This window comes from Malaclemys terrapin, chromosome 1, assembly GCF_027887155.1.
Source record: "Malaclemys terrapin pileata isolate rMalTer1 chromosome 1, rMalTer1.hap1, whole genome shotgun sequence".
NCBI lineage: Eukaryota > Metazoa > Chordata > Testudines > Emydidae > Malaclemys > Malaclemys terrapin.
The window spans coordinates 147217295-147241774 of NC_071505.1; the positions used below are offsets into that span (position 1 = coordinate 147217295).

A 24480-nucleotide genomic window follows, 5' to 3' on the forward strand; every position below is an offset into this window, starting at 1 on the left:
TTTCAATCCTTTTAAAAAGGAGGTGTTGCACATGCAAAGAGAGAGACTGGCCTTTCTTGCTTCTACGAAGTTAAGTGTCATAACTTGAATGTTAACACTTGGTAACCTATTTGTAGGCCAATCGTATTATTTTCACAGATAAATCTATTCTATTACCATTAATGTTCAATTTCCCACTTTGCGCTTTCCTTTCTACGAGTCTTTATGGGCAGATCTTGAATCTTTTATTGACCTGTTAATTCAGAATATTTCTATCAGAAATCTTTGCTCTTTCGGGAGATTTTATTGCCCAACTGTGTTCTGAGGATATTCTTTCCTCCAACTCAGTTAATGGGATGTTATCTTCACTTCCCAGATGACATTCTAAAGACAAAGTGAGAAATTCCTCAGGCTATACTACTGAGGGGAAAATCTCTGACAATGGTGCAAGCGGCGTGCACACACCTAACATGGAACGGACATGAGCAAGCACTCAAAGTAGAACTGAAGCATTTCAGAGAATGCTACCAGGGAGATCTTGGGCTTTAATCACTTCCCAAATCAAGCTTTGCCTCACAGAGCTCTTAGGAGCCAGTTAATTCACACCTGCCATCCTATGACCCAGAACTAGAAGCTCAACTCTGACAGGACTCCACTATGGGGATCTGACTGTTGGAACTCTGGGGTCCTGACTGGTTCCCTGCTTCTATTTAAACAAAGCACAGGAACAGGAAATTGTCCATGCAATGGGGTTTCTCCTGCTTAGGACTGCATCCCTTGCACTACTTGCTCCTACTGCCTGACTCTGGTCTCCTGGTAATGTGACCCTGCCTGTCTCCTGACATCTGATTCTCGGTTTGCCCTCAGGCATATCTCAGACTCTGATCTCCTGGTATCTGACCTGACCTGGGTCCTGACTCCTGTTCAGACCATTAGGTCAGAGCTCCCATGTCCCAGTTGTGACATGGTATTACTGCTATTTCTTCTTACAGATGTTTTGCACAGATTTCCTCAGGATGGTGAAGGGGAAGGAAGACATTGAGTAGGTGGCCCTAGCTAAAACATCTGCAAGGTTTTGTTACAAGAGTGTGGTTGTAGTGCAGAGAAAACATAACAGATTATCAGACATTCCCTCAGTATGCTTGACGAGGTGGGGGTACTTCTGAACATGCAACAACACTAGCATTCCTGTAGTAGCCTGAATAATTTCTGCCTTCTCCAGTACCTATCAGAAACACCAAGACTGACAGGTATATTGTGAAATGTAGTTTAATGTTAACCTGCAGAAGATAGGCAAAAGTCCTCATTCCACTACCATTAACAACATACCTATATAGTGTAGTTGTCTGTATATTGTTATCTTGTTGATGGCTTGTTTTGTTGCTGAGAATATCCAACTCTTTGCACAATAGGATTATTTATGATCATTCTAAATTTTACCCAGATGGTATTTTGAATGAAAAACATCTAGATAGCAGGCAATGTTCTGGCTATTTGTATCCTGCATGCATTCTGCAAAAACTGGGAATGTGTTCCTAGGTCTTTAAGGAAGATATATAAATATTTTTGTTGACCATTATTATATAAGCTCTTAGGAGATGTAGCTAATGGTCATAATTAATATTAATTTTATCTTTTGATATTTTATATAGCAACTGTTACTAAGAAGTTCTACATCTTAAGGTACTTCCAAGGATTCAGAATTGTGACAGTGTCCTATAGCAGCACATTGATACTGGTTATGGAACATCAAAGGATGTTAATACAGATATTTTAATTCAGCTCAACAGTTCTGCATCTCTCACTATATACAGTTATTCTGTTTAGATTCCTTTTTCTTTTTGTTGTTTGATGGATTGACTTTGATTCTTGAATGAATGCTTTAGAGGGAAGCTATTAAAACGGGAGAAGTTCTAATCTTTATTATGGAACAACAATAATTGAAGCTGGTTTCCTATTATCCAGACTTTCTCACGAAAAAGAACCCAATCTCCTGAAATTTCACTTGTCACATGTCATCACAGGGTAGAATTCTGTGAAATCTGGGGGGGAGGGGGCGGAATCAAGTGATTTAGTTGGGGATTGGTCCTGCTTTGAGCAGGGGGTTGCACTAGATGACCTCCTGAGGTCCCTTTCAACCCTGATATTCTATGATTCTATCTCATCTGGGAATTCCTTTAGCTGATGAAGCAATTTTGCACTTTTGACTTCTTTCTAACTCGGGGATGTCAAGTCCCAGCCAATAGTTCTGTCCACTACAAGGTTAAAACATCTCCTTAGTGACACTCCACTTCTCCTGGTGTATTGCTGATATATGCTTTGTCCATGCTAGTACACTGCAATAACAGGAGGAATGTCGTGCCAAGCCCACTGAAAAAAAGAACACTTCTTTCCTGTTGAACTAGGAACATCTGTTCAGACAAGCCATTGTAGCTTATATTTGATGTGACTAGTATTTAGTGGCCTGTCAATAAAAGGCTGAAATTCCACCAGAGCTAAACTAATTGTTCTTAACTCTAGCAGATTCTACGTTTGCGCCACAGCTCAGAGAGCCGAGATGCTCTGAGTTCTTTCCTGACCTGACCACTGGTTGGGGACCAGGGTCTTCTCACTCATGTTGATCAAACTCATGGGTTTTGAACTTCATAATGACCATCTGGGCAGCTTGCTGGACTCTTAGACACAAGATGTCCAAACATGAAAAAGGAGATACAGTCAGTACAAGGATTTCCATTAACATTTAGAAAGAAGGTTAGAGACCAAAAGGAAGAATTTTGTCCTAGTAGTATTCATTTTGGTAACCCAAATTAAATTAACATCCATAACGATGGAGGCAGGGACAAAAAGGGATGTGGAGAATAAAAACATCCACAAGATCTGTCGGTGTAAGGCAATCCCCAGTGGAAAGAGATGCTAATGTGGATGCCAGGGTTTCCATCCTAAATTTATCTTCCTGGTGCTCTTGTTTAATGATCTGAAGGGCTTGTACAGTTCAAAGTCCCCAGTTCTTATTGTGGACCTCCTATGCCTATAAGAGAGTACAGAATTATACTAATCTCCATGAAAGAAGTATTTGCTTTCTGATTCCTGTCTGTTGGAGAACACTGCTCATGTTGTTGTTCTTAGGGGGCCTGTGGAGTTTGCTGTTATTTTATTAATTATAACAATTATTATTGTTGTATTCCAGTAGCTTTTTCAGGCTCTAACTGATATCAGGGTGTCATTGTGTTAGGTGTTACATATGCACATAATAATAAAATATCCTTGCTCTGAAGAGCTTTTAATCTGAATAGACAAGACAAAGGGTAGGAGAAAAGGAAACACAATCATTCCCATTTTACAAATGAGGAACTAAGACACAGAAAGGTTAAATGTAAGGCCCACGGTCATACAGGAGGTCGGTGAGGCAGCTGGGACTGAACTCAGATCTCCTGATTTACAGTCCAGGACCTTAACTACAAGACCAAACTTTCTTATATTTGATTTGAATGAAGTGTTAGTATGGAGTGACCTCAGCAGAGTATCTCCTGTACCCATCTGTCCCTGATATGCTTAGCCAGATGGGGAGAAAACAGAGTTATCTCTACCTGTTCTCTGGCCCAGGAGGCTATGGTCCAAGTCCTGGGAATCTTTCACAGGTTTGATTGGGATCTGAGGTGCAATCCTCATGAGAGCTCCCCCCTCTAGTGGATCTGCTCCACTGTCTGGCCTTAGATTAGGAGAGTTTCCCCTTAAACTGCTTTTGCCAGAGTTACAGGGAGGTTTCTGCCTTACTACCATTACGAGTAGCTCACAAACCAAAAAAAGCACAATTGACCATATCCTGGTCCAATATTCCTATTTTGTGTTCCCATGCATAATGCAGCTCTAAAGACAGCAGATCTGGGTATTCAACACTTACAAAAATAATGCCACTTACTGAGGTAGTTGAATATAGACTTGCTGGTAGAAGCCTAAGTTTAGACACACCTTTTTAAAAATCTTGTTTTTCTGATTGCTGGGAAACTTCTACTTGTTGAGGCTAGTATCTTACTACCTCATCAGAAAGAATCACCAACTCCTTCTGGAGGTCTCTGGGGAGGTAATTTCTCATTGGCTTGGCTGGCTCAGCCTGGAGGCCAACAACAAGCTATTTTAACAGAGTAGTGGCCTCAAATTCTATTCGAAAAAACATCTCCTGAGTGCCCTAGTCAGATTTAACTAGAGTAACCAGATGTCCAATTTTATAAGGACAGTCCTGATTTTGGGGGCTTTTTCTTATATAGGCGCTTTTATCCACCACCCCCTGTCCCGATTTTTCACACTTACCATCTGGTCACCCTAGATTTAATGGATTCTGGTTTGGATAACTCACCCTCTTCATGGGACAAATTTCAGGGGCAAAAAAGGGAAGGCTACACTAAAGTATGTTTCCCCCCCCCCCAGTGGCTTTGATCTTTGATCTTATGTATCATCCTGCTAAGAGGAAAAGAACAAAGATTCAAAGGTCCAGACTTTTATGGAGGGTAAACCTCTGTCCAAAGCATAAAGGTCAGGAGAGTGAATGGAGAGAAGGGAGCCAGTAGGGACAGATCTAGAACCAAAAGCTTCTAATGGGATGGAGGAGGGCCTAGAGTATGATGCAGAGCCATTAGAACTGGAGAAAGGTAGCGACGGGGGAATTGGCCACACTAGCATGAGCTCTGAAATTGCCTGCCTGTCTGAGGAACTGGAGTCAGGAGCTGGGCTTGTGGGGAACTTGGCTTCCATGATTGACAGCTCTTTGCTGTCTTCATCTCTATTCACAAATAGCAGCAAGCTCCAATTATAGAATATTGCCATCAATATTCTCGTCAAAGACAATAATTCATAAATGTGCCCATTGTAATACATACTTGGTCAAATTCTGAAGTCTTTACACAGTTTATCTCATTTTTACTCAGGAAAAACTCCCATTCAGTCAACAGTAGCTTTGCTTGAATGAGGACTTCAAAATATAGCATATTTTTTAAACCATAATATTCTTCTCAGTACAGCAGAAAGGGAATTACAATATTTTCCAAAAGTTTTCCCAGGCAATATTTTAGAGTGACCTCAGGATCGTACAATGGAGGCAAGTGACTAAGTAGTGAATGAGTGAAATGGAAAAACTGCTTAGGTCAGGGAGAGCTATGAAATGTAAAAATATTGTACATAATTAAAATATTTTACATCATTGGTTACTGTACTCACTTTTCCCTCATCTCTTGGGCTATCACTTAGGTGTACAACTGGGCCAGGGTGAGTCTTTGTGGATCTGCAAAACAAAATCAATTCAAAACAATGTAAATTCTTTCAATAAAAAAGGAGATTTATGTTGGATGTTAGGTATGTTAGAGACAAGGAATCCCAAAACTGTTTGGAAAATCGCCATGGTGGAGGATATTTGCACACAATCAACAACAAAAGACCTTGCCCCTTATGTAGAATCATATATTATACTATAAATTCCAGTTATCCTTTCTAACACATGGTAAGTTTGAAGCCCAGGAACAATTTAGATAAATGTGTGTAACAGCCATTAAAAAAACCTATTTTTGCATATGAAAGCATACATTCTGCATATATATAAATGGATATAAATTGTTATATGAGCGATGCTTTCATACTATATTATGTCTAATTACACGATGAGTGAAAACCCTCATTCAGAATTAAAGTGCCCTTAATCTGATTTATTTTAATTCACTTCCAAAGTGACTTTAAACTAAACTTAATTAAAGCCACTTTAATTCTGAACAACAGCATCCACACAGGGATTTAATGTGGTTTAACTAATCCACTTCAAAATCACACCTGTAGTTAATTCGGATTAAATTTCCTGGATGTCCCTGTGTAGATAACATGTTAGCCTCTCTCTGTTATTACTATCCATTTTATTTGGCAGACCTCTTTCATTTTGTTCCAGCTTTGTTATTTTAGTCTGGCAAATATGTAACTGAGTCTTACCAACCCATTTTTCCATAGCAAGCAACTCTTCCCCCTATAGCAGCAATCTCTTCTTCAATCCCTGTTAATATAGTGTGAATATCAGTTTGCAGATCTTTTATTTCAGGTAATATAATGCATTGGTATCTGCTTGCGTTGGCTGTAGAGAGGGACTTATCTATTTCCTCTTTGCCCACTTTGGTTGCCATATTACTATCTTTGTCATGCAGCGAGAAAGGCTCTTCTTCAAAATCCAATTATCTATTTTACTTTCTAAAATTATTTTAAGTTTTTTTTTTTTTTCAGGGTTGCTATCAGATTTTTTTTCCTGCATAGGGATGGTTTTCAGAGGTGATGGAAACAGATATTCTTGCTGCCTTCTTGGACTATGGAGCCTAGGGGCTTGATTCTCCTCTTATTTATATCATTGAAAGTCAAAAGTATCTCAACTGAAGTCATCAGTTACATCTCTGAAAAACCTTTGCAAGTGTGATGAAAATTAGGTTCTATGTGTTCTTACTTATATGTTCCACCTCTCCCCACCACAATAGAGGCCACCTTATAAATTGTTACAATTATCTCTGTGAATTAAGCAACACAATCTGCATAACCAAACATTTTTTAGCAAAATGATTACATTACTTGGACTATATTTTAGGAAGATTTCTCGAAAAATGATCGACACCAAAAATAAGAAAACTCTTTAAATCTAACCTTTTCAGCATTCCCTCTGTGTGCACAATGGACTCTATGCCCTAAATGGATCCTGTGCCTTATGTATTTCCATATAACATTGTTCTCTGTGATATTATACTGCATTTATATTATGCACCCATTACTTAAGCTTTTAGTGCATTTTCACCCTTAAACATAATTAAAATAAATATTAACCACATAGGGATACCTCAGTGGTTTGAGTATTGGCCTGCTAAACCCAGGGTTGTGAGTTCAATCCTTGAGGGGGCCACTTGGGAATCTGGGGCAAAATCAGTACTTAGTCCTGCTAGTGAAGGCAGGGGGCTGGACTCAATGACCTTTCAAGGTCCCTTCCAGTTCTAGGAGATGGGATATCTCCATTAATTATTATAACTACCATTTTAAATCCCAGATTTAGGAACCACTAGCATTTACCAAAACCTCCATTCAGTTGCTGCCTCCCCCTTTAGGCATCGCCTAAGTTTTTGCAGTAAAAGTTCCCTGTGAACCTATGCTTCTGCCTCTGGGCATGTGCACTGCTGCCTTGCTCTAGGCGCTCAGATGCCTAGGCCCCCAGGGTGATCCACCAATTGGGGAACGATAGGTGCTCCTCTGCCTATCTCACCTGCGGGGCCCAATCTGGTAGATGTGCTCAGAGGCCACCTAGCTCCAGACAAAACAGTCAAGAGGAGCACCTCTCTCAAAACTTTTAACACAGTGGTTAAGGTGGGATGCAGGAGATCCCCTGATTGAAACCCTCCCTCTGCCTGATAAGGTGAGTGCCTTAGCCACTGAGCTATGGGATATTCTAATGCGGGGAGTGCCCTCAATGTCTCCAGTTGAAGCTGTAGCATGTTTTTAAATTAAGGAGTCATTGGAGCAGGGGGACTGGATCCTTGGTCTCCCATCTCTTAGATGAGGGCTCTAATCACCAGGCTATAAGGTCATTTTCTCTCTGTCTCTGGCCCAGTGAATATTTAGAGATCATAAATGCAAGAATCACTGTGGCCTGGTCTGAGTTCCACAGGACTGGAGACAATTTTCTGCCAGTTGTAGATGGGTTTGGGCATCCACTAGCAATGAGAAGTTAAAAGAATTCCAAAGATGCAAAATGATTTAAAAATCAGGGGGCAGATGAGTCCATGATCCATAGCAATGTTTTAATTCTAGTATTAAGAGACCTGGGTTTTTTAATTAGTTGAGACTGCCAGATTTGAAATACAGGCACATGCACATATCCCAGTCAATGCATAAGAATAAGCTGAGAAGTTGACCCAGCTCTTGCTATCTGGATGAAATCATCTCACTCAGTTATAGTAAAGTAACACACTTATTTTCCCTGCTGATTTCAGGGTCCTATTGCACTCTAGATGTTACCATGTTAGCATGTCTTTAAGCCATTATTTAAACATATTATTTGATTCCCTTATTCACCACAGTTCACCTGTCTCTTCTCCCTGAAAGACAGAAGCTAGATTATCTATCCAATCTTCCTTTATTCTAAAAACTTTCTATTTCATTTTCTCTCTAGTAAATTTTCAGAACCCTTCTCCATCTTTCAATTGCTAAGTGCATTTTGCTGTTTTTTTTCCCTAAAACAGCTCCTAATCACTCACCTCTTTTTCTAAGGTTCCCAGAAACGTTGCTTTTATTTCTGTTTATATATATTTCATTTTAGAAATGTGAAAATATTTATCAGGCTATGGCACTAGCATTATTACCAATCCTGCATTCTTTTTTCAGGAAATCTGACTGTCCTATTGGTATGAATGTACAATTAAGGATTAGACTGTGGCTTCTTACCCACAGCCTACCTGAGGAGAAGCATTGGACTGATTGGGCATGGAAACAATGATTTTTAATGAAGCTATAAACTCGGGGGTTGTACCCCGTAACTGGAGAATTGCTAATATAATACCTATTTTTAAGAAAGGTGGAAAAAGTGATTTTGGGAAACTACAGGCCTGTTTGTTTGACTTTAATGATATGTAAGGTCTTGGGACAAATTTGGAAAGAGAAAATAATTAAGGACATAGAAATAAAAGGTAATTGGGATAAAATACAACAGGGTTTTTCAAAAGGTAGATCGTGCCAGACCAACCTGATCTCTTTCTTTGAGAAGATAACTGATTTTTTAGACAAGGGCTATGCAGTAGATCTAATTTCCCTGGATTTCAGGAAGGAATTTGATACTCTTCCACATGGGAAACCATTAGTTAAATTGGTGAAGATGGGGATTAATATGAGAATTGAAAGGTGGGTAAGGAACTGGTTAAAGGGAAGACTACAGTGAGCCAGACTGACACATGAACTGTCAGGCTGGAGGGGGACTGCTAGTGGAGTTCCTCAGGGATCAGTCTTGGGACCAATCTTGGTTAACATTTTTATTAATGACCTTGACAGAAAAAGTGGGATTGTGTTAATAAAATTTGCTGATGACACAAAGTTGGGAGGTATTGCCAATACAGAGGAGGACTGAAGTATCTTACAAGAAGATCTGGATGACCTTGAAAACTGGAGTAATAGAAATGGAATGAAATTTAATAGTGTAAATTTCAAGGTCATGCACTTAGGAACTAATAACAATAATTTTTGCTATAAACTGAGGATTTACAGTTGGAAGTGATAGAGGAGGAGAAAGACCTGGGCATATTGATTGATCACAGGATGACTATGTGATGGAGCCGTCACAAAGGCTAATGCAATCCTAGGATGCATCAGGTGAGATATTTCCAGTAGAACAGGGAAGTGTTATTACTATTACACAAGGCACTGGTGAGACCTCATCTGGAATACCGTGTGCAATTCTGGTCTCCAATGTTTAAGAAAGATTAATTCAAACTGGAAGAGGTACAGAGAAGGGCTACTAGGATGATCTGAGGAATGACAAACCTACCTTACAAGAGGAGACTCAAAGAGCTTAGCTTGTTTAGCCTAACCAAACGAAGGCTGAGGGGAGAAATGATTATTCTCTATAAATACAGCAGAGGGATAAATATCAGGGAGGGAGAGAGTTAAGTGCCAATGCTGACACAAGAACAAATGGATATAAACTGGTCATCAATAAATTTAGGCTTGAAAATAGACAAAGGTTTCTAACCATCAGAGGAGTAAAGTTCTGGAACAGCCTTCCATGGGGAGCAGTGAGGGCAAAAAACCTAACTGGCTTCAAGACTGAGCTTGAAAAGTTTATGGAGTGGCTGGTATGATGAGACTGCCTACAGTGGCATGTAGCCCATTTGTGACTGCTAGCAGCAAATATCTCCAACAGCTGGTGATGGGACACTAGATGGGGAGGCTCTGAGTTACTACAGAGAATTCTTTCCCAGGTATCTGGCTGGTGGTGGGTCTTGCTGAGATGCTCATGGTCCAACTGACTGCCATATATGGGGTCAAGAAGGAATTTTTCTCCCCAGATCATATTGGCAGAGACCGCTGGGGCTTTTTGCCTTTCTCTGCAGCCTGAGGCACGGGTCACTTGCAGGTTTAAACTAGTCAGACTAGATGCTCATGATGGTCCCTTCTGGCCTTAAAGTCTATGAATCTATGAGAAAGGTGAAAGATCTGCCCCATCCCATAGGTAGAGCCTGAGTCTTTTGTCTGGGGAGGCTACGCCTAAGAGTGCTGGAAACTCCCTAGAAGTGGGGGACTACTGGCTAAGTTCCCTCTAAGCTGCACAGCTGCCTATTAAGCCCCACGCAGGGGCTCAGGGCTGCGGCAGGGAGAGGTGCCCCTCTCCGCCGGTCCCAGCATGGACCTGCAGTGGCGGGGAGAGGCATCTCTCACCGCTGGCCCCAGCGCAGACCTGCCTCAGCTGGGGAAGATGTGCCCCTCCCTCAGCCCAGCCCCGCCAGCGCTGCCGTGGCCGGGGAGAGGCACCTCTCCCCCAGTCCTGAGCTGCTGCGGCGAGAGAGGGCTCGGGGGAATCATCTCTCCCCACCGCAGCCCCAGGGCAGCCTGCAGCCCAAATCCCTCATCCCTGGCTGCACCCCAGAGCCCACACCCCAATCCTTGGCCCCACCCCAGAGCCCACATACTCCTGTACCCCAACCCTCTGCCCCAGCCATGAGCCCCCTCCCACACACTAAACTCCTCATCCCCAGGCCCACCCCAGAGCCCACAACCCCAGCCAGAGCCCTCATCCCCCCCACACCCCAACCCTTTGCCCCAGCCCTGAGCTCCCTCTCACACTCCAAACCCCTTGGCCCCACCCTCACCACATGAATTTTGTTATGTGCACCAATATGAAGGTGATGTGTCACACGCCTCCATATTGGTGCAAATAACAAAATTAATTCAGCACATGGACGTAAAAAATTAGAGGGAACATTGGCCACCGGTGCCTGGATCATGGCCCTGTTCCCCCGCTCCTCACCTCCTACCATGGCTCTGCCCATGCTTCCAACCCCAAGCCCCCGCCCCTCCTCCGCCTCTTCCCCCAAGGCCTCACCCACCATTTGCTCCTCTCCACCCACTCACGGCTGGTAAAGAGTGGGAGGGCAAAGCCTTCCCACATTTAAAATTGATGGGGCCACAGTTCCCTGACTCCTCCCCCGCCTGTTCTGGTGCCCCTGCAGATATAAAGCTGAGTTGCTCCAGCATCAGCATAGCAGGAGGAGGAGTCCCACAGCTGGGCCAGCCAGTGAGAGGCAGAACCTGTAGCACCCACCACCAATGGAGAAAGAGTCTTCTAGAGATTACAGCTTCTGCCTCTCACTTTTTTCCTGCCTTAAGGGCAAGTGATGGGGGAGAGGGGGATGGAGAGGAGTGAGCAGCAGGCAGGGCCTCAGGAAAGAGGTGGGGCTGGGCCCTGGTCTGAGCATTGGTGGGCCCCTCCCACTTCTAGGGAGCTTCTGGTGCCCCTGCTCTCAGACTGCAAAGGTGGCGGCGGTGGGCTGGTGCAGTGCGCCTTCAAGGCAGAGTTGACAAACAGGTTTCTACTAGATAAAGGATGTATGTTCACCTGCCTACATTGTTTCACATTAAATTAAGCATTATAAGACAAGACAATGCATACATTTGCATACAAAGTCAACATGAGGAAATAAAGTCACCATGAAGTCAGCACACTGGGGAATAAGCCCCAGGTGGTCATCCTGACCACTGGAGACAAAATAATGAATTTTGGGGGATATAAGGAGAAGGCAAAAGGACCCCTCTTTATCTTTCATCAAGGTAGTGCTTTAACATTCATAAGAGGGATGCCAGCCACGTTGGCTGGAGATGCTGGGAGATGAGAGAAACTACTTTAGACAAGGGTTTTACCTGTTTAGTGCAGATTCTGGGAAGTGTGTTTAAAATTTTGCTTTATATGTAACTTTTCTGTGTTTCATTATTATTCTTACTCACTATCTCTTAAATCTTAGCCTTTGGTAATAATCTTTTGATTGTTTTCACTATAAATGTGCTGTGATGTTATAGAGGAAGTGATCCTCAGTTGAATCAAACAAGCTAGTGTGTACACTCCTTTGGGGATAGCAAACCTGGTATTTCTGTGAGTAGCCAGTGACAGGTGCTTGATATCACAGGAGAATGCTTCAAAGGAGTTTGGGGTGCACCAACTGTCTCACTGGAGACAGGGATGGTAACAAAATGACCCCACAGTCCAGGTCACCCGAAGAATGCATCACACCCTCTCTCCATTTCACAAACTTCATAGGTAAACTGAGGTAACCTCTGAGGGGGATGGCATTTAGAAGCCATAGCATTCATGGTCATGGACAATACATTCTGGCTGTGACCTCCCCTACAACTTGGACCAGGGGGAAAAATTTTTTCCAGCAAGCTGTATAGTCCAATAGGTTCCATTCATCTTTTCAGGTTGTGGCCTTAATCTAGAGCTGTGGTTTTCAACTTGGGGTACACAGACCACTTGGAGTCTGCAGATTATGTCAAAGATTTCTAAAGAGGCCCACACCTCCATTTGAAATTTTTTAGGGATCTGCAAATGAAGAAAAGTTGAAAATCACTGGTCTATAGGACCTGGTGATCAAATTTTGCCAACCTGTATGTTCAATGAAAAAGTTGGGTCCAGAGGATGTTCACTGAGTTTGTGAGATCTATGACTCTCTGTATTTTATTTAGTATTTCAAGCAAATATATTTATTCAGTTAATGACATAGGGTCCCAAACAAATATCTCTTTTTAAAAGATTACATGATATCACTATAATATACCTAGAAACTGAATTTCCTTGAAAAATTCTTGTGATGAATCACAATCAGTACTGCACCAAAATGTTCCTTAAAACAGGAGACTACAAAATAATTCATAATGATTAGTTATGACCAAGTAATTATCTCAGCAAAGAATCTGAAAAGAACTGCCAGCAACGTGAAAGTGATAGAAAAGTCCACACTTACAGTTCTATTGCCTTGTTCCACATTATAACGTATCCAGAAAGAATGAAGGACTCAATATTTACAATATGTGTATTTCCCCTCTCTGTTCCAACGTAGAGCCATTTACTTTGGAAAGGTAGATGGCAGTAAGTAATCCTGTAAGGGAAAAAGTATCTCACTTAAAGTTGTACCAACAATCATATTTCCAACAAGTTTTCTTTTGAAATAGTTGTCCCTTCTGTTTTCCTAAGGCCAAAGTAGCTTGGGCACAGTTCCCAATATGTGATCTGTGGAGCTGGCACAGCCCACGGTGCTGGCTCCTCCTTTTTTCCAGCTGATTGTACAGGTGTCCAAACTCTTCTTAGTGAAGACACTGGGAACAAGGAGGAGGAGCCATTCTACCTACCTCTAATAGGGTCAGGAAAGAGGAGCCATCTTAATGTGCTTAGTGCAATCCTGAAGGGGAGGGGGTAGACATAGGATAATCTCTTTATGAATATGTGGGCCACACTATGAAAAGTCTGAGAACCGTTGAGCTAGAGATTCCGTTTTTCTTCTTTACAAAAAGCTATTTTTCCAGTTCAGTACACAGGCATTAATGAGACATAAGCATGTTTAATGTTTTGTACAAAGGAAATGTAACATTACTATTCACACAAAGAAGTGTTCACTTTATTAGCTCTTAATCAGTCTAGAGGGTATGGAGCTGATAAAGCATTACCAAGTGCAGTCAAGCAGAGATATGATTTATACTCTCACTCCCACATTCATACCATAGCCCAGTGCTATATCACTTAGGAAAAATCTCATGATGGTCTCTCGTGATAAGATACAACAATTTTCATAAAGATGATGAATGAATAGAGTCAATTTTTTTGACATTACAATATTTACATTACATTAAAAAGACAATCCACATGAGATATGTAGACTATTTGCAGCTCAAATCTAATTATATCTATACTGCCTACATAGACTGAAACTCTATCTGATCCAACAGTATATTCTAGCACTCAGGAGATTTGTCTTTATTAAAAGCACATACTTTGCCTGGTATGCAATACTTTATTCCTTTATTATATTTGTCATTCATTTGATTCCAAAAGCAAATATTTCTAGCTTTGAGATACTAATTTAGCCATCAACTCCAACATGTATTTTTATCCTGAGTTATTTTTTTAAACGATGACATACACTATTAAAGAATATACATATTTCAAGTTTATGTTTTTATGAAGTATCAATCTTTTTGCCCTGCTTTATAAGGGAATGATAGCTTCCTTCCAGCAATCTTACCTTGTCAATTATGGTAAGGTTACTTAAGTCCTTTGTGGCTAAAAATATTCCCAACCTCCTAAACTAAAGGAAGTGTTTCACTTGGAAACTAATTTCACTTATTTATCTGCAGTTATGAAGAACACTTAGCAAGACATATTCTTCTTCTCCTGACCCCACACAGTACTTTGAATGACTCTGCAGTTTTAAGGCTATATGATCAAAACATTTTATGCAGAATACACTCAAATGAATAATTTTACTTCTTCCATTTATATTGCTCCAGGTTTCAGGCAGCCAAAACCTTGGCTACACTTGTGAAGCACGGGTGTAGTCGCGCTGCCAGCACTGCGAGAGCTCTCTCCGAGGGGAGTAGTTTGCAGCGCTGCGAGCGAGCGTGCAGCGCTGCAGGCGCTGATTACACTGGCGCTTTACAGCGCTGCACTCGCTGTGCTCGGGGGGGGGGGGCGTTTTCACTCCCCTGAGCGCAGCAAGTTGCAGCGCTGTACAGCGCCAGTGTAGCCAAGGCCTAAGTAATGCAACCCTGAAATCCTCCGTCAGGGTGTTCATCCATGATCGGAGGATAAGGATAAGTCTATGCATCATTTCAGTTTTATTTTGATGATTCGAGTGGGACATAGGCCTTGTTCCAGCCCCCTGCACAGGGACAAATTTTACCCTTACAGACTCAATTATGTCAATGGCAAAGATCCCATTAACTTCTGTGGGAGCAGGGCTTTAGGGACAGATTTTTAAAATCGCTTCCAATTTTGCAAAGACAGTTTAGCATCTGCAAAGAAAAGTGCCCACTACAGACATCTAAGTGAGAGTGAAATCAGGTAGTCTGACAGCTAACAGGAGCATTTATATCTACAAATATTTGTGGGTGCAAAAATGGAGACCTTTAGTGCAATTTTAGAAAGTATGTACATATACTTATACTCTCTGTGTATGTGTGTGTGTGTGTGTGTGTGTGTATATATTTCACTTCTGTTTACTGTTTTGGCTTCATACAAAGATAGTGATACAATTCAAAAAGTAATATAAAATTAAGTTAAGAGATGCTAACGTAATTGTTTTGTTTATTGAATGATATATTAAGCACCCATCTTAACACAAAAATTTAAATTAACAGCTAAATCATATGGACACAAATTCAGACAATGTCAGCTTTAAAAAAAAAAATCTGACCAACCAACTATGTCTGCTCCCTATCAGATGACAAAAATCCCTGCTGAACAGATATGTCTGAGATTGAGGAAATGCTGTAACTTGGAAATCACAGTCCATCACCACTGTTCTGGTGCATCCATATACTGTGAGAGTTAAACTACAAGCTGTTCGGGGGACTTCGACGTAGCATTATTGGAAACAAATAACTTCAAAAATGGCATAAAAGCAGACCAAAGGAGCCCATCCTATTACTCTTGTGTTTATGTTGATACATGTTCCACTTAAGTTCCTTAGGGTCACTTAGCTAACTACGGTCCTTTACGAGACTCATGAGTGTCCATCAGACATTAAGTAGACATTAGACTGCTACATTTGATACATTTTCAAAGGCACCAAACTTCCTTTCTTCCTCTACACCAGTGGTTTTCAACCTGTGGCCCGCGGACCGCTGGGAGTCTGCAGACTATGTGTAAGATTTCCAAAGGGGTCTGCACCTCCATTAAAATTTTTTTAGGGGTCTGCAAATGAAAAAAGGTTGAACATCACTGCTCTACATTAATAGTTTACCAAGGAGAAGACATGCTGAACCACCATGGCAGTGATGCACTTGGTCATCAAAGAAGCAAAACAACCTGAGATAAAGGGTCCTTCACATATAGGGACTGGAGCCCCCAAATGAACTAAAATATATAACGTGAATGCATTGTTAGGCTTCTACACAACAAGCAAAGCACTTTCAACATTATAATGAACTGTCCTGTCTAGTGCAATCCAATTGCTTGAAGTTCATTACTTTTTTTTGGTTATAAAAATTAAATGAAAACTCACTTTATAGTGTTATACTTGAAGTTCTAAATGTTATGAAATATATTAACTTCAATTCAAGGCTTACATATTAGAAACAAACCTCAGGTTCATAATGAAGAAATTTCATTTCAGCAAAACACTATCGCTATGCAATAAGCTTGTAAAAATAGGTATAATGAACTGTGTTATAAAAACTATATTAAATAACATTGGAGAAGTAGATATCTATTTAATAGTGTTATAAGATAATGTAAAAAGGAACTTTTTTGCTTTCAGAATGTGCCTTGTTGACACAGCTTTCAAAGGCTGTAAAAAATCAAAAAGTTGATTTGTGTCTTATCTACACTGGATTCTTGGTCTGTGTAGATAACAGGGCAAAGCAAACCAGACAAATGTGCGATTTTCTAGCCAGATATAGACCTGCCTAGTAAAACAAACTAGGGATGATGAACACTGACTGAAAGGAGCTAGCCAACCAGTAGAATCATAGAATATCAGGGTTGGAAGGGACTTCAGGAGGTCATCTAGTCCAACCCTCTGCTCAAAGCAGGACCAATCCCCAACTAATTCCAAGGCTACAATAAGCTTATAAAATAGAATAAGACAAATGTAAGTAACAATGAAATACATGAAAGCAATGAAAAGACAGCTGGACTGAGTAAGTAGGAGGATAGTAAGAGCTTTTAAAAAAGATAGCGAAGGAAGTACCAATTAGAGTTTTAGCAGAGTAAGTAAAAATGTATCAGTTATAAGGATTTTGGGTTAGTGTATATGAAAATATATTTAGAATAGAATGTTTATAGATGAGGTAGTTTTAATAATCTGCACCTTCATCATGTTACAAGAAAAGGTATAAAGGATGTTTGTTTAACAAAGGGGGTATGGAGCAGCACAGGACTTATACCAGATTGGACCAGCATGGAACTGATGATGACAGAAACAGCCCTACCAGCGCCCCAGGACTGAGTAACTGATCATTACGCTATCCTGCTCTATCTGCTTTACTTATGCTTTATACTTGATTGAGGTGGTAGTATATTGTCCTAAAACTTCCTTATTAAAGCTTCAAACTAGTTAGGATTAGTAACTGGCATGGACCGTGTTTTTCATCCAACAAACTCTTCAATAAAACAAAGTACATTCTTATATATCCTATCTCCTAGAACTGGAAGGGACCTTGAAAGGTCATCAAGTCCAGCCCCCTGCCTTCACTAGCAGGACCAAGTACTGATTTTGCCCCAGATCCCTAAGTGGCCCCCTCAAGGTTTGAACTCACAACCCTGGGTTTAGCAGGCTAATGCTCAAACCACTCAGCTATATTGTGCTTCAGCTTGTGAAAGAAAGGCATCCTCCCATTAATCACACATCCCACAATCAAATGAAGATGTATTTTGATGCCTGTGCAAGTAATCAAGGCCAACAGAGGAAAAATAGTGCTCATGATAACGAAAATAGGATCATGATGATTTTATGAAAATGTGAAACACTTTTGCCTATAACAATCTGCTTCATTAAGCTACATGAGTGAACTGGCAAAGAACTTGATCTTTTGAGCTGCTGAGAATCTGCTGAGTCCCAGCAATTCCCACTAAAGTCAATGGGAATTGTAGGTGTTTAGCACATGCTCCACACATTCCTTGGATCAGGACCAAAGGTTATACAACAGCTGAAATGGAATGCCATTCTCAATGGGCATCATTAGGACAGTAAAAACCCATGGATTGAATGTGGGATATCTTGAAAGGAATTTCTATGCCTCTTACTCCAGTGCAATACGTTTTACTAGTCTTTCAAGGCATCCAAAACTGAATAGGGTGTTAAAATGGTATGGACAGGGGAATGGAATACTTGTGACCAACCTGTGTATAGGGATGTCCCTCCCAGACTCTGCTTTGTCCATGGAGCTAAGCAAACAAGGCAGCATGGCAAATGCTCACTGCAGATAAGTCCATGCAACTGCTATTCTCTAGGGGCTGTTGATTAATCACAGTTAACTCACGCAATTAACTCAAAAAATTAATCATGATTAAAAAAATTAATCGCAGTTCTAATCGCATTGTTAAACAATAGAATACCAATTGAAATTTATTAAATATTTTTGGATGTTTTTCTACATTTTCAAATATATTGATTTCAATTACAACACAGAATACAAAGTGTACAGTGCTCACTTTATATTATTATTTTTATTACAAATATTTGCACCATAAGGATGATAAACAAAATACAGTATTTTTCAATTCACCTCCTACAAGTATGGTAGTGCAATCTCTTTATTGTGAAAATGCAACTTATAACTGCACTGAAAAACAAAACAATACAAAACTTTAGAGCCTACAAGTCCACTCAGTCCTACTTCTTGTTCAGCCAATCGTTAAGACAGACAAGTTTGCTTACATTTACGAGAGATAATGCTGCCCACTTCTTGTTTACAATGTCACCATAAAGTGAGAACAGGTGTTCACATGGGACTTTTGCAGCCGGCATTGCAATGTATTTACGTGCCAGATATACTAAACATTTCTATGCCCCTTCATGCTTCAGCCACCATTCCAGAGGACATACTTCCATGCTGATGATGCTCGTTAAAAAAATAATTTGCTAATTAAATTTGTGACTGAACTCCTTGGGAGAGAACTGTATGTCTCTAGCTCTATTTTACCCGCATTCTGCCATATATTTCATGTTATAGTAGTCTCGGATGATGACTCAGAACATGTTGTTCATTTTAAGAACACTTTCGCTGCAGATTTGACAAAACGCAAAGAAGGTACTAATGTGAGATTTCTAAAGATAGTTACAGCACTCACCCAAGGTTTAAGAATCTGAAGTGCTTTCCAAAATCTGAGAGGGATGAGGTGTGGAGCATGCTTTCAGACGTTTTAAAAGCAACATTCCGGTGCGGAAACTACAGAACCTGAACCACCAAAACAGAAAATCAACCTTCTGCTGGTGGCATTTGATTCAGATGATGAAAATGAACATGCATCCATCTGCACTGCTTTGGATTGTTAACAAGCAGAACCTGTCATCAGCATGGACGCATGTCCTCTGGAATGGTGGTTGAAGCATGAAGGGACATATGAATCTTTAGTGCATCTGGCATGTAAATATCTTGCAACGCTAGCTACAATAGTGCCATGAGAATGCCTGTTCTCATTTTCAGGTGACATTGTAAACAAGACATTATTTCCTGCAAATGTAAACAAATTTGTTTGTCTGAGTGATTGGCTGAACAAGAAATTGGACTGAGTGGACTTATAGGCTCTGAAGTTTTATATTGTTTTATTTTGAATGCAGGTTTTTTTGTACATAATTCTACATTTGTAAGTTCAAGATTCATGATAAAGAGATTGCATTGCACTAAAGTACTTGTATTAGGTTAGTTGAAAAATACTATTTCTTTTGTTTTTTACAAATAATAAATATTAAAAAATAAATAGAAAGTGAACACTGTACACTTTGTATTCTGTGTTATAATTGAAATAAATATATTTGAAAATGTAGAAAATATCCAAAATATCCATTATTTAAATAAATGGTACTCTATTATTGTTTAACAGTGCAATTAATCACACAATTAGTTTTTTTAATCGCTTTACAGCCCTACTATTTTCCAATATCATATCCTCCTAAAGATGTTCAAAGATACTTATAGATTTCAGTGACAAGCCACTCTTTCAGACCTTCTCCAGCACAGGCAGCAAACAGTGCCAGAGTGACTCCCTCACATGCCTTCTCTCCCATCAAGTCATCGCATACTTCAGGCATATCCTGTTGTTTTTATTTTCTGCTAACCACAGGACAAAGGATTAGGGTCACTTCCCAAAGCCTCACTTTAAAGGACCAGAACCAGGAAAAAGTAATTATTGTGCTGTTGAAAATAAAAGAAAAGAAAAAGAAAAGAGTATTTCCATATGATATATCCAGTATATGCTCCATGACTTACCTGCTGTGATTCGGTGTTACTAAGCATAATGTTAGCCAAAGAATTCCATGAACACAGGCCATGTCTAGACTAGGAAAACAGGTCATGTTTTAAAACATGTTAGCTGACCATGGGTTAACCCTAGGCTTCCCTTATGGTAACGTGCCACCATCCAACATGTTTTTACACACAACTTACCTGGTCTATATTGAAGTCCTGTTTAAAACTGTGTTGATTAAAATGTGTAAGCTACAATATTTTAAAACACAACTGATTTTTCTAGTTTATACATGGCCACAGGTGTGTGCGCCACGTACACACACAGGCTGGGGAGCCCCAAAAGAGCTGAGTGTAAAGGTCTGAGAGACCTGAGCTTGACCTTATTTTCAATACACCTATGCAAATTTCCTACATGCTCAGGGCTTGGTGGAATAGGTACATATTGGCATATGCAAATTGACAATTTAAATATAGAAACCAGGCCTGTATACCCAGAGGCAAGCGGAGTAAAAGGGGCCTGAGAAGCGGGCAAACCCACAGGATGGTGGCAAGTCGAGGTGAAGGGATAATAGCACAGAAGGTGAGAGGAAGCCCAAATACACAGACTCACTTGACACCATAACTACCATGGCTTCATGGCTGGAATGGTACACTACTGAGCAAGCACTCAAAACCCTCTTTCACAGCATAAAACAGCAGTGCTGGGGTTAACCTGTAAAACAGCTAACTGGTATGGGAGGTAATGGCTTACCCAAACTTCTGTCTGCTTAGCTAGGGCTAGTCTACACTGGCAACACTAAAGCACTAAAAAAACCCACCTCCACCTGGTGCACTATCTACACTGGTGCTTTACAGCGCTGAAACTTGCTGCGCTCAGGGAGGTATTTTTTCACACCCCTGAGCGAGAAAGCTGCAGCACTGTAAATTGCCAGTGTAGACAAGCCCCTAGTCTGCCTTGATGTTCATCTCCCCTTTGATGTGCACTGCATCTAGATAGGAAACTTTGCTCTGCTTGGGACTGCAGAACTTCATTTTCTTTCTGAAATAGGCCAACCATGGAAGCTCTGGATAACATGCTGTCATGCCCAGAATCTGTGTGACTTTCATGGAAGCATAAGCTGTGGCTTCCTCTGGTCCCTGGGGGTGCTCAACCCCCCGCTCTGCCCCGGGCCCCATCCCACCCCCCCTCCCCTCTTCTGGCCTCTGCTCCACCCCCATATGTTCCCCCCTACCTTTCCCCCAAGTCTCCACCCCCACCCCACTTCTTCCCGTCCAGTTCCGCCCCCCTCCCCTAAGCATGCCCTATCCCCGCTCCTCCCCCTTTCTCCCAAACCCTCCTGCACACCACGAAACAGCTGACTGCGGCAGGCAGCAGGTGCTGGGAGGGAGGGAGAGGAGTTGATTAGCGGGGCCGCCAGTGGACGGGAGACACTGGGGGGAAGGAGAGAGCTGGCTGCCAGTGGGTGCTAAACACCCACTAATTTTTTTCCTTGGGTGCTCCAGCCCTGGAACACCCATGGAGTCGGTGCCTATGCATGGAAGGGACAGTTCCAACCAGTAGATGATTTGCACTCTCTCTGGCTCCTCTCTCTCTCCTTCTATCCAGGGGAAGGGACCTGGGGTGACTCCTCCCAAACTGGGTGGTGAGGGGGAAATGGCTTTCTGTTCCCAAGGAAAGCTGCACCTCTCATAAGATACTTAATAATGGAATTGAAGCAGGAGACAGACCTTTTCTTATGTCTTTAGCTTTATCGGCACAGTTCTCTCCTTGGAGCCAGCAGTGACATCAGACATTTAAATACCTCAGAAAGGGAAATGGAGCAGAGAGCGGAAAACATTCCAAAAAGCAGACACAGCCCTGGGACATAACTGGAAATGAGACAAATTATTAAGCCAAATTGTGATTCAGAAATGTGTGTGGGCTCTTTACATTGTGTGCAGTCAGGGAGGACCTACTGAACACCTGTACTACCTGTGACACCGCTAACATTGAAGAAATCTTTTGGATCCCTTGGGCACTTCTGAAAATGCTGTTTGGGAACTGATATCTGAGCCCTTGCCTTTGAACTACCCATATGGAATGCTTGTCCTATTCAGAGAGCATAGGTGTGCTCAAAAAAACAGCTCTGAAAATCCCCTGGGTGCTCAATTCAAACTTGACCACCTAGATTGTGCCAAAATGGCTATTTGCAGCCAGAGTCAGAATTAGGAACAGAAACCAGATCTCCAAAGTCCATGTCCTCTACACTAACTACATGACTAGATAATAGATGCATCCGAAGAAGTGAGGTTTTTACTCACGAAAGCTTATGCCCAAATAAATCTGTTAGTCTTTAAGGTGCCACCAGACTCTTTGTTGTTTTTGTAGATACAGACTAACACGGCTACCCCCTGATACTTGACTAGATAGTGTGGTTCCTGGATTTAGAAGTGAACGTAAGGCAGGTTCTGAGGGAGCTTTTTTATTTCTTTTGATGCCCCTCTGTTTTGCTGGTATAATAAGCTTTTGCTATTTGAGTTTCAATGGGGAGTTGATATTAATTTTTAAATTGTAGTGTCCATGTGAAGCAGAAATATGAAGAGAATGAGACAGGTTGTTTGTGGCAATGAGCAGATAATGAGGAGGTTGTTGCTTGAGCAGTTCATTAAAGGATAAATTAGCACTGAGTGGTTTCAGAGGGAGTCCCAGCCACAACCACCATCCTTGTTTGATGAGAAATTTACAGCAACATGAAGCAAAAGGGTGGTAGTCAGAGACAGAAAACACTGGGAAGTATCAGAGACTTCCCTAAACATCCAGATTAGTATTGTTACCCTGAAAGATGTTAATGACTGCCATCAAGTGGCTCTTTGATCTACAGACAATCAGAGACCTGATTAAAGCCAATGGGTGTGCTAAACTACCTTCTTTCAGCAAAATGGAAGAAGCAGTTAAGCTCCTTTGTGTAGTGATAGCAGGAAACAATAGGAAGCTACCGCCCAAGACACATGGCAAAGCTAGAGCAAAACTCTATGTCTACACACTGCACTTTCATCAGTAAAATTCTGTCAGTCTGGGGTGTGAAAAAAAACACACCTCAGACTGACAAAAGTTTTACTGATGAAAAGTGCCAGTGTTGACAGCGCTATATTGGTGGGAGATACTCTTTCCACTCACAAAGCTACTGTGCTTCATTGGGGGTGGTTTTATTTTGTCAGCAAGAGAGCTCTCTCCTGCTGACAAAGAGCAGCTACACTGCGTACCTTACAGCAGCATTCCTGTAGCGGCACAGCTGTGCTGCTGTCAAGTGCGCAGTGTAGACAGCCTAAATTGTGTGGTCTGAGGGGTTTCCCTGGGACTGGTTGCAAATGCTAGGGCTAGAGAATTGTTTAGCAAGCGGTGTGTGTTAGAGAAGAAAGCCAGCTGACAGTGAGAGAAGCAGTTGTAAATGGGACCCTGAGAGGGAGCAGAGAGACCAGCGCTCTTTGGGCACAGAATTCACTGGAGGGGCATGCTTGGGATATCTGAGCAAGGAAACTGCCTATTATTGTGTGTTCCTATTACACTGGGGGAAACGGGACTTTCTGTACATTCTTTCTTCTGATTGCAAATAAGATTGCACCAAAGAAATACCTGACTCATACAGTCAGTTTCTCCTTTTAATAGAAACAAACATGCAAGGTTCTAAACACTGCCAACCCACTTAGGACAATGGTATCTTCCATCTCGGTGCTAGAGTGCAATTAGGACAGACATGAAGGAAGAGGATGACTCCAGCCAGCTTGCATGGTCTGTGGCACAGGAAAGGAGCTGTAACTGTATTAAGCATTTGACTTAGTTATCTCTGTTGGCCTCAGAGGTTTGGTAAAAGAAAATGTGGAGGGAGAAAGACAAGATTGTCCAGGATGATCAGAATATTCTGCTAGGGTGGAGGAGAAAAAGCAGTGTTATAATAAAGTATAATAAAGATGGTTGTAAAAGAAGGACTAAATTTCTTTAATCAAAATCAGCAGTGCAGATCTGCTCCCTGGTATATCATTGTCGGACCTTCTGACTTTAGTAATGATTTTCTTTTTAGTGCCTTTTACTCCTGCTAGTCCAACAGAACCCACGTGTCACTGTGCATCAGCCACACAGTTGTTTATCAAATTTCCATCAGTTATACCCATGCAAATGACAGATGCACAGGTATCACTGTGGGCCTAATTTGGCCTTCAGGACCTTTAATTGGGGTAATGACATATGAGAAGGAAGGAATTCAGCATGACTCTGGCTGGCAGTTAGGAAAACATCTTTTACCCTGTAAACTCAGTAAATTTGATCTGGAGTGACTGAAAGGCAGCAAATGTAATTTC

At 41.3% G+C, this 24480-nt stretch overlaps 1 protein-coding gene across 7 annotated transcripts in view; it reads right to left on the reverse strand.

Annotated features, from left to right (window-relative positions):
* The window catches only part of STXBP5L (syntaxin binding protein 5L), a 410492-nt gene that overhangs the window by 171233 nt on the left and 214779 nt on the right, over window positions 1-24480 (reverse strand). For all 7 annotated transcript variants that reach the window (XM_054042932.1, XM_054042916.1, XM_054042898.1 and 4 more), the window contains exons 5-6: window positions 12984-13118; window positions 5191-5254 (exon numbers count right to left, since the gene is read on the reverse strand). In XM_054042932.1, the coding sequence (XP_053898907.1) occupies window positions 5191-5254; window positions 12984-13118 (199 nt within the window). The remainder of the gene's footprint in view (window positions 1-5190; window positions 5255-12983; window positions 13119-24480) is intronic.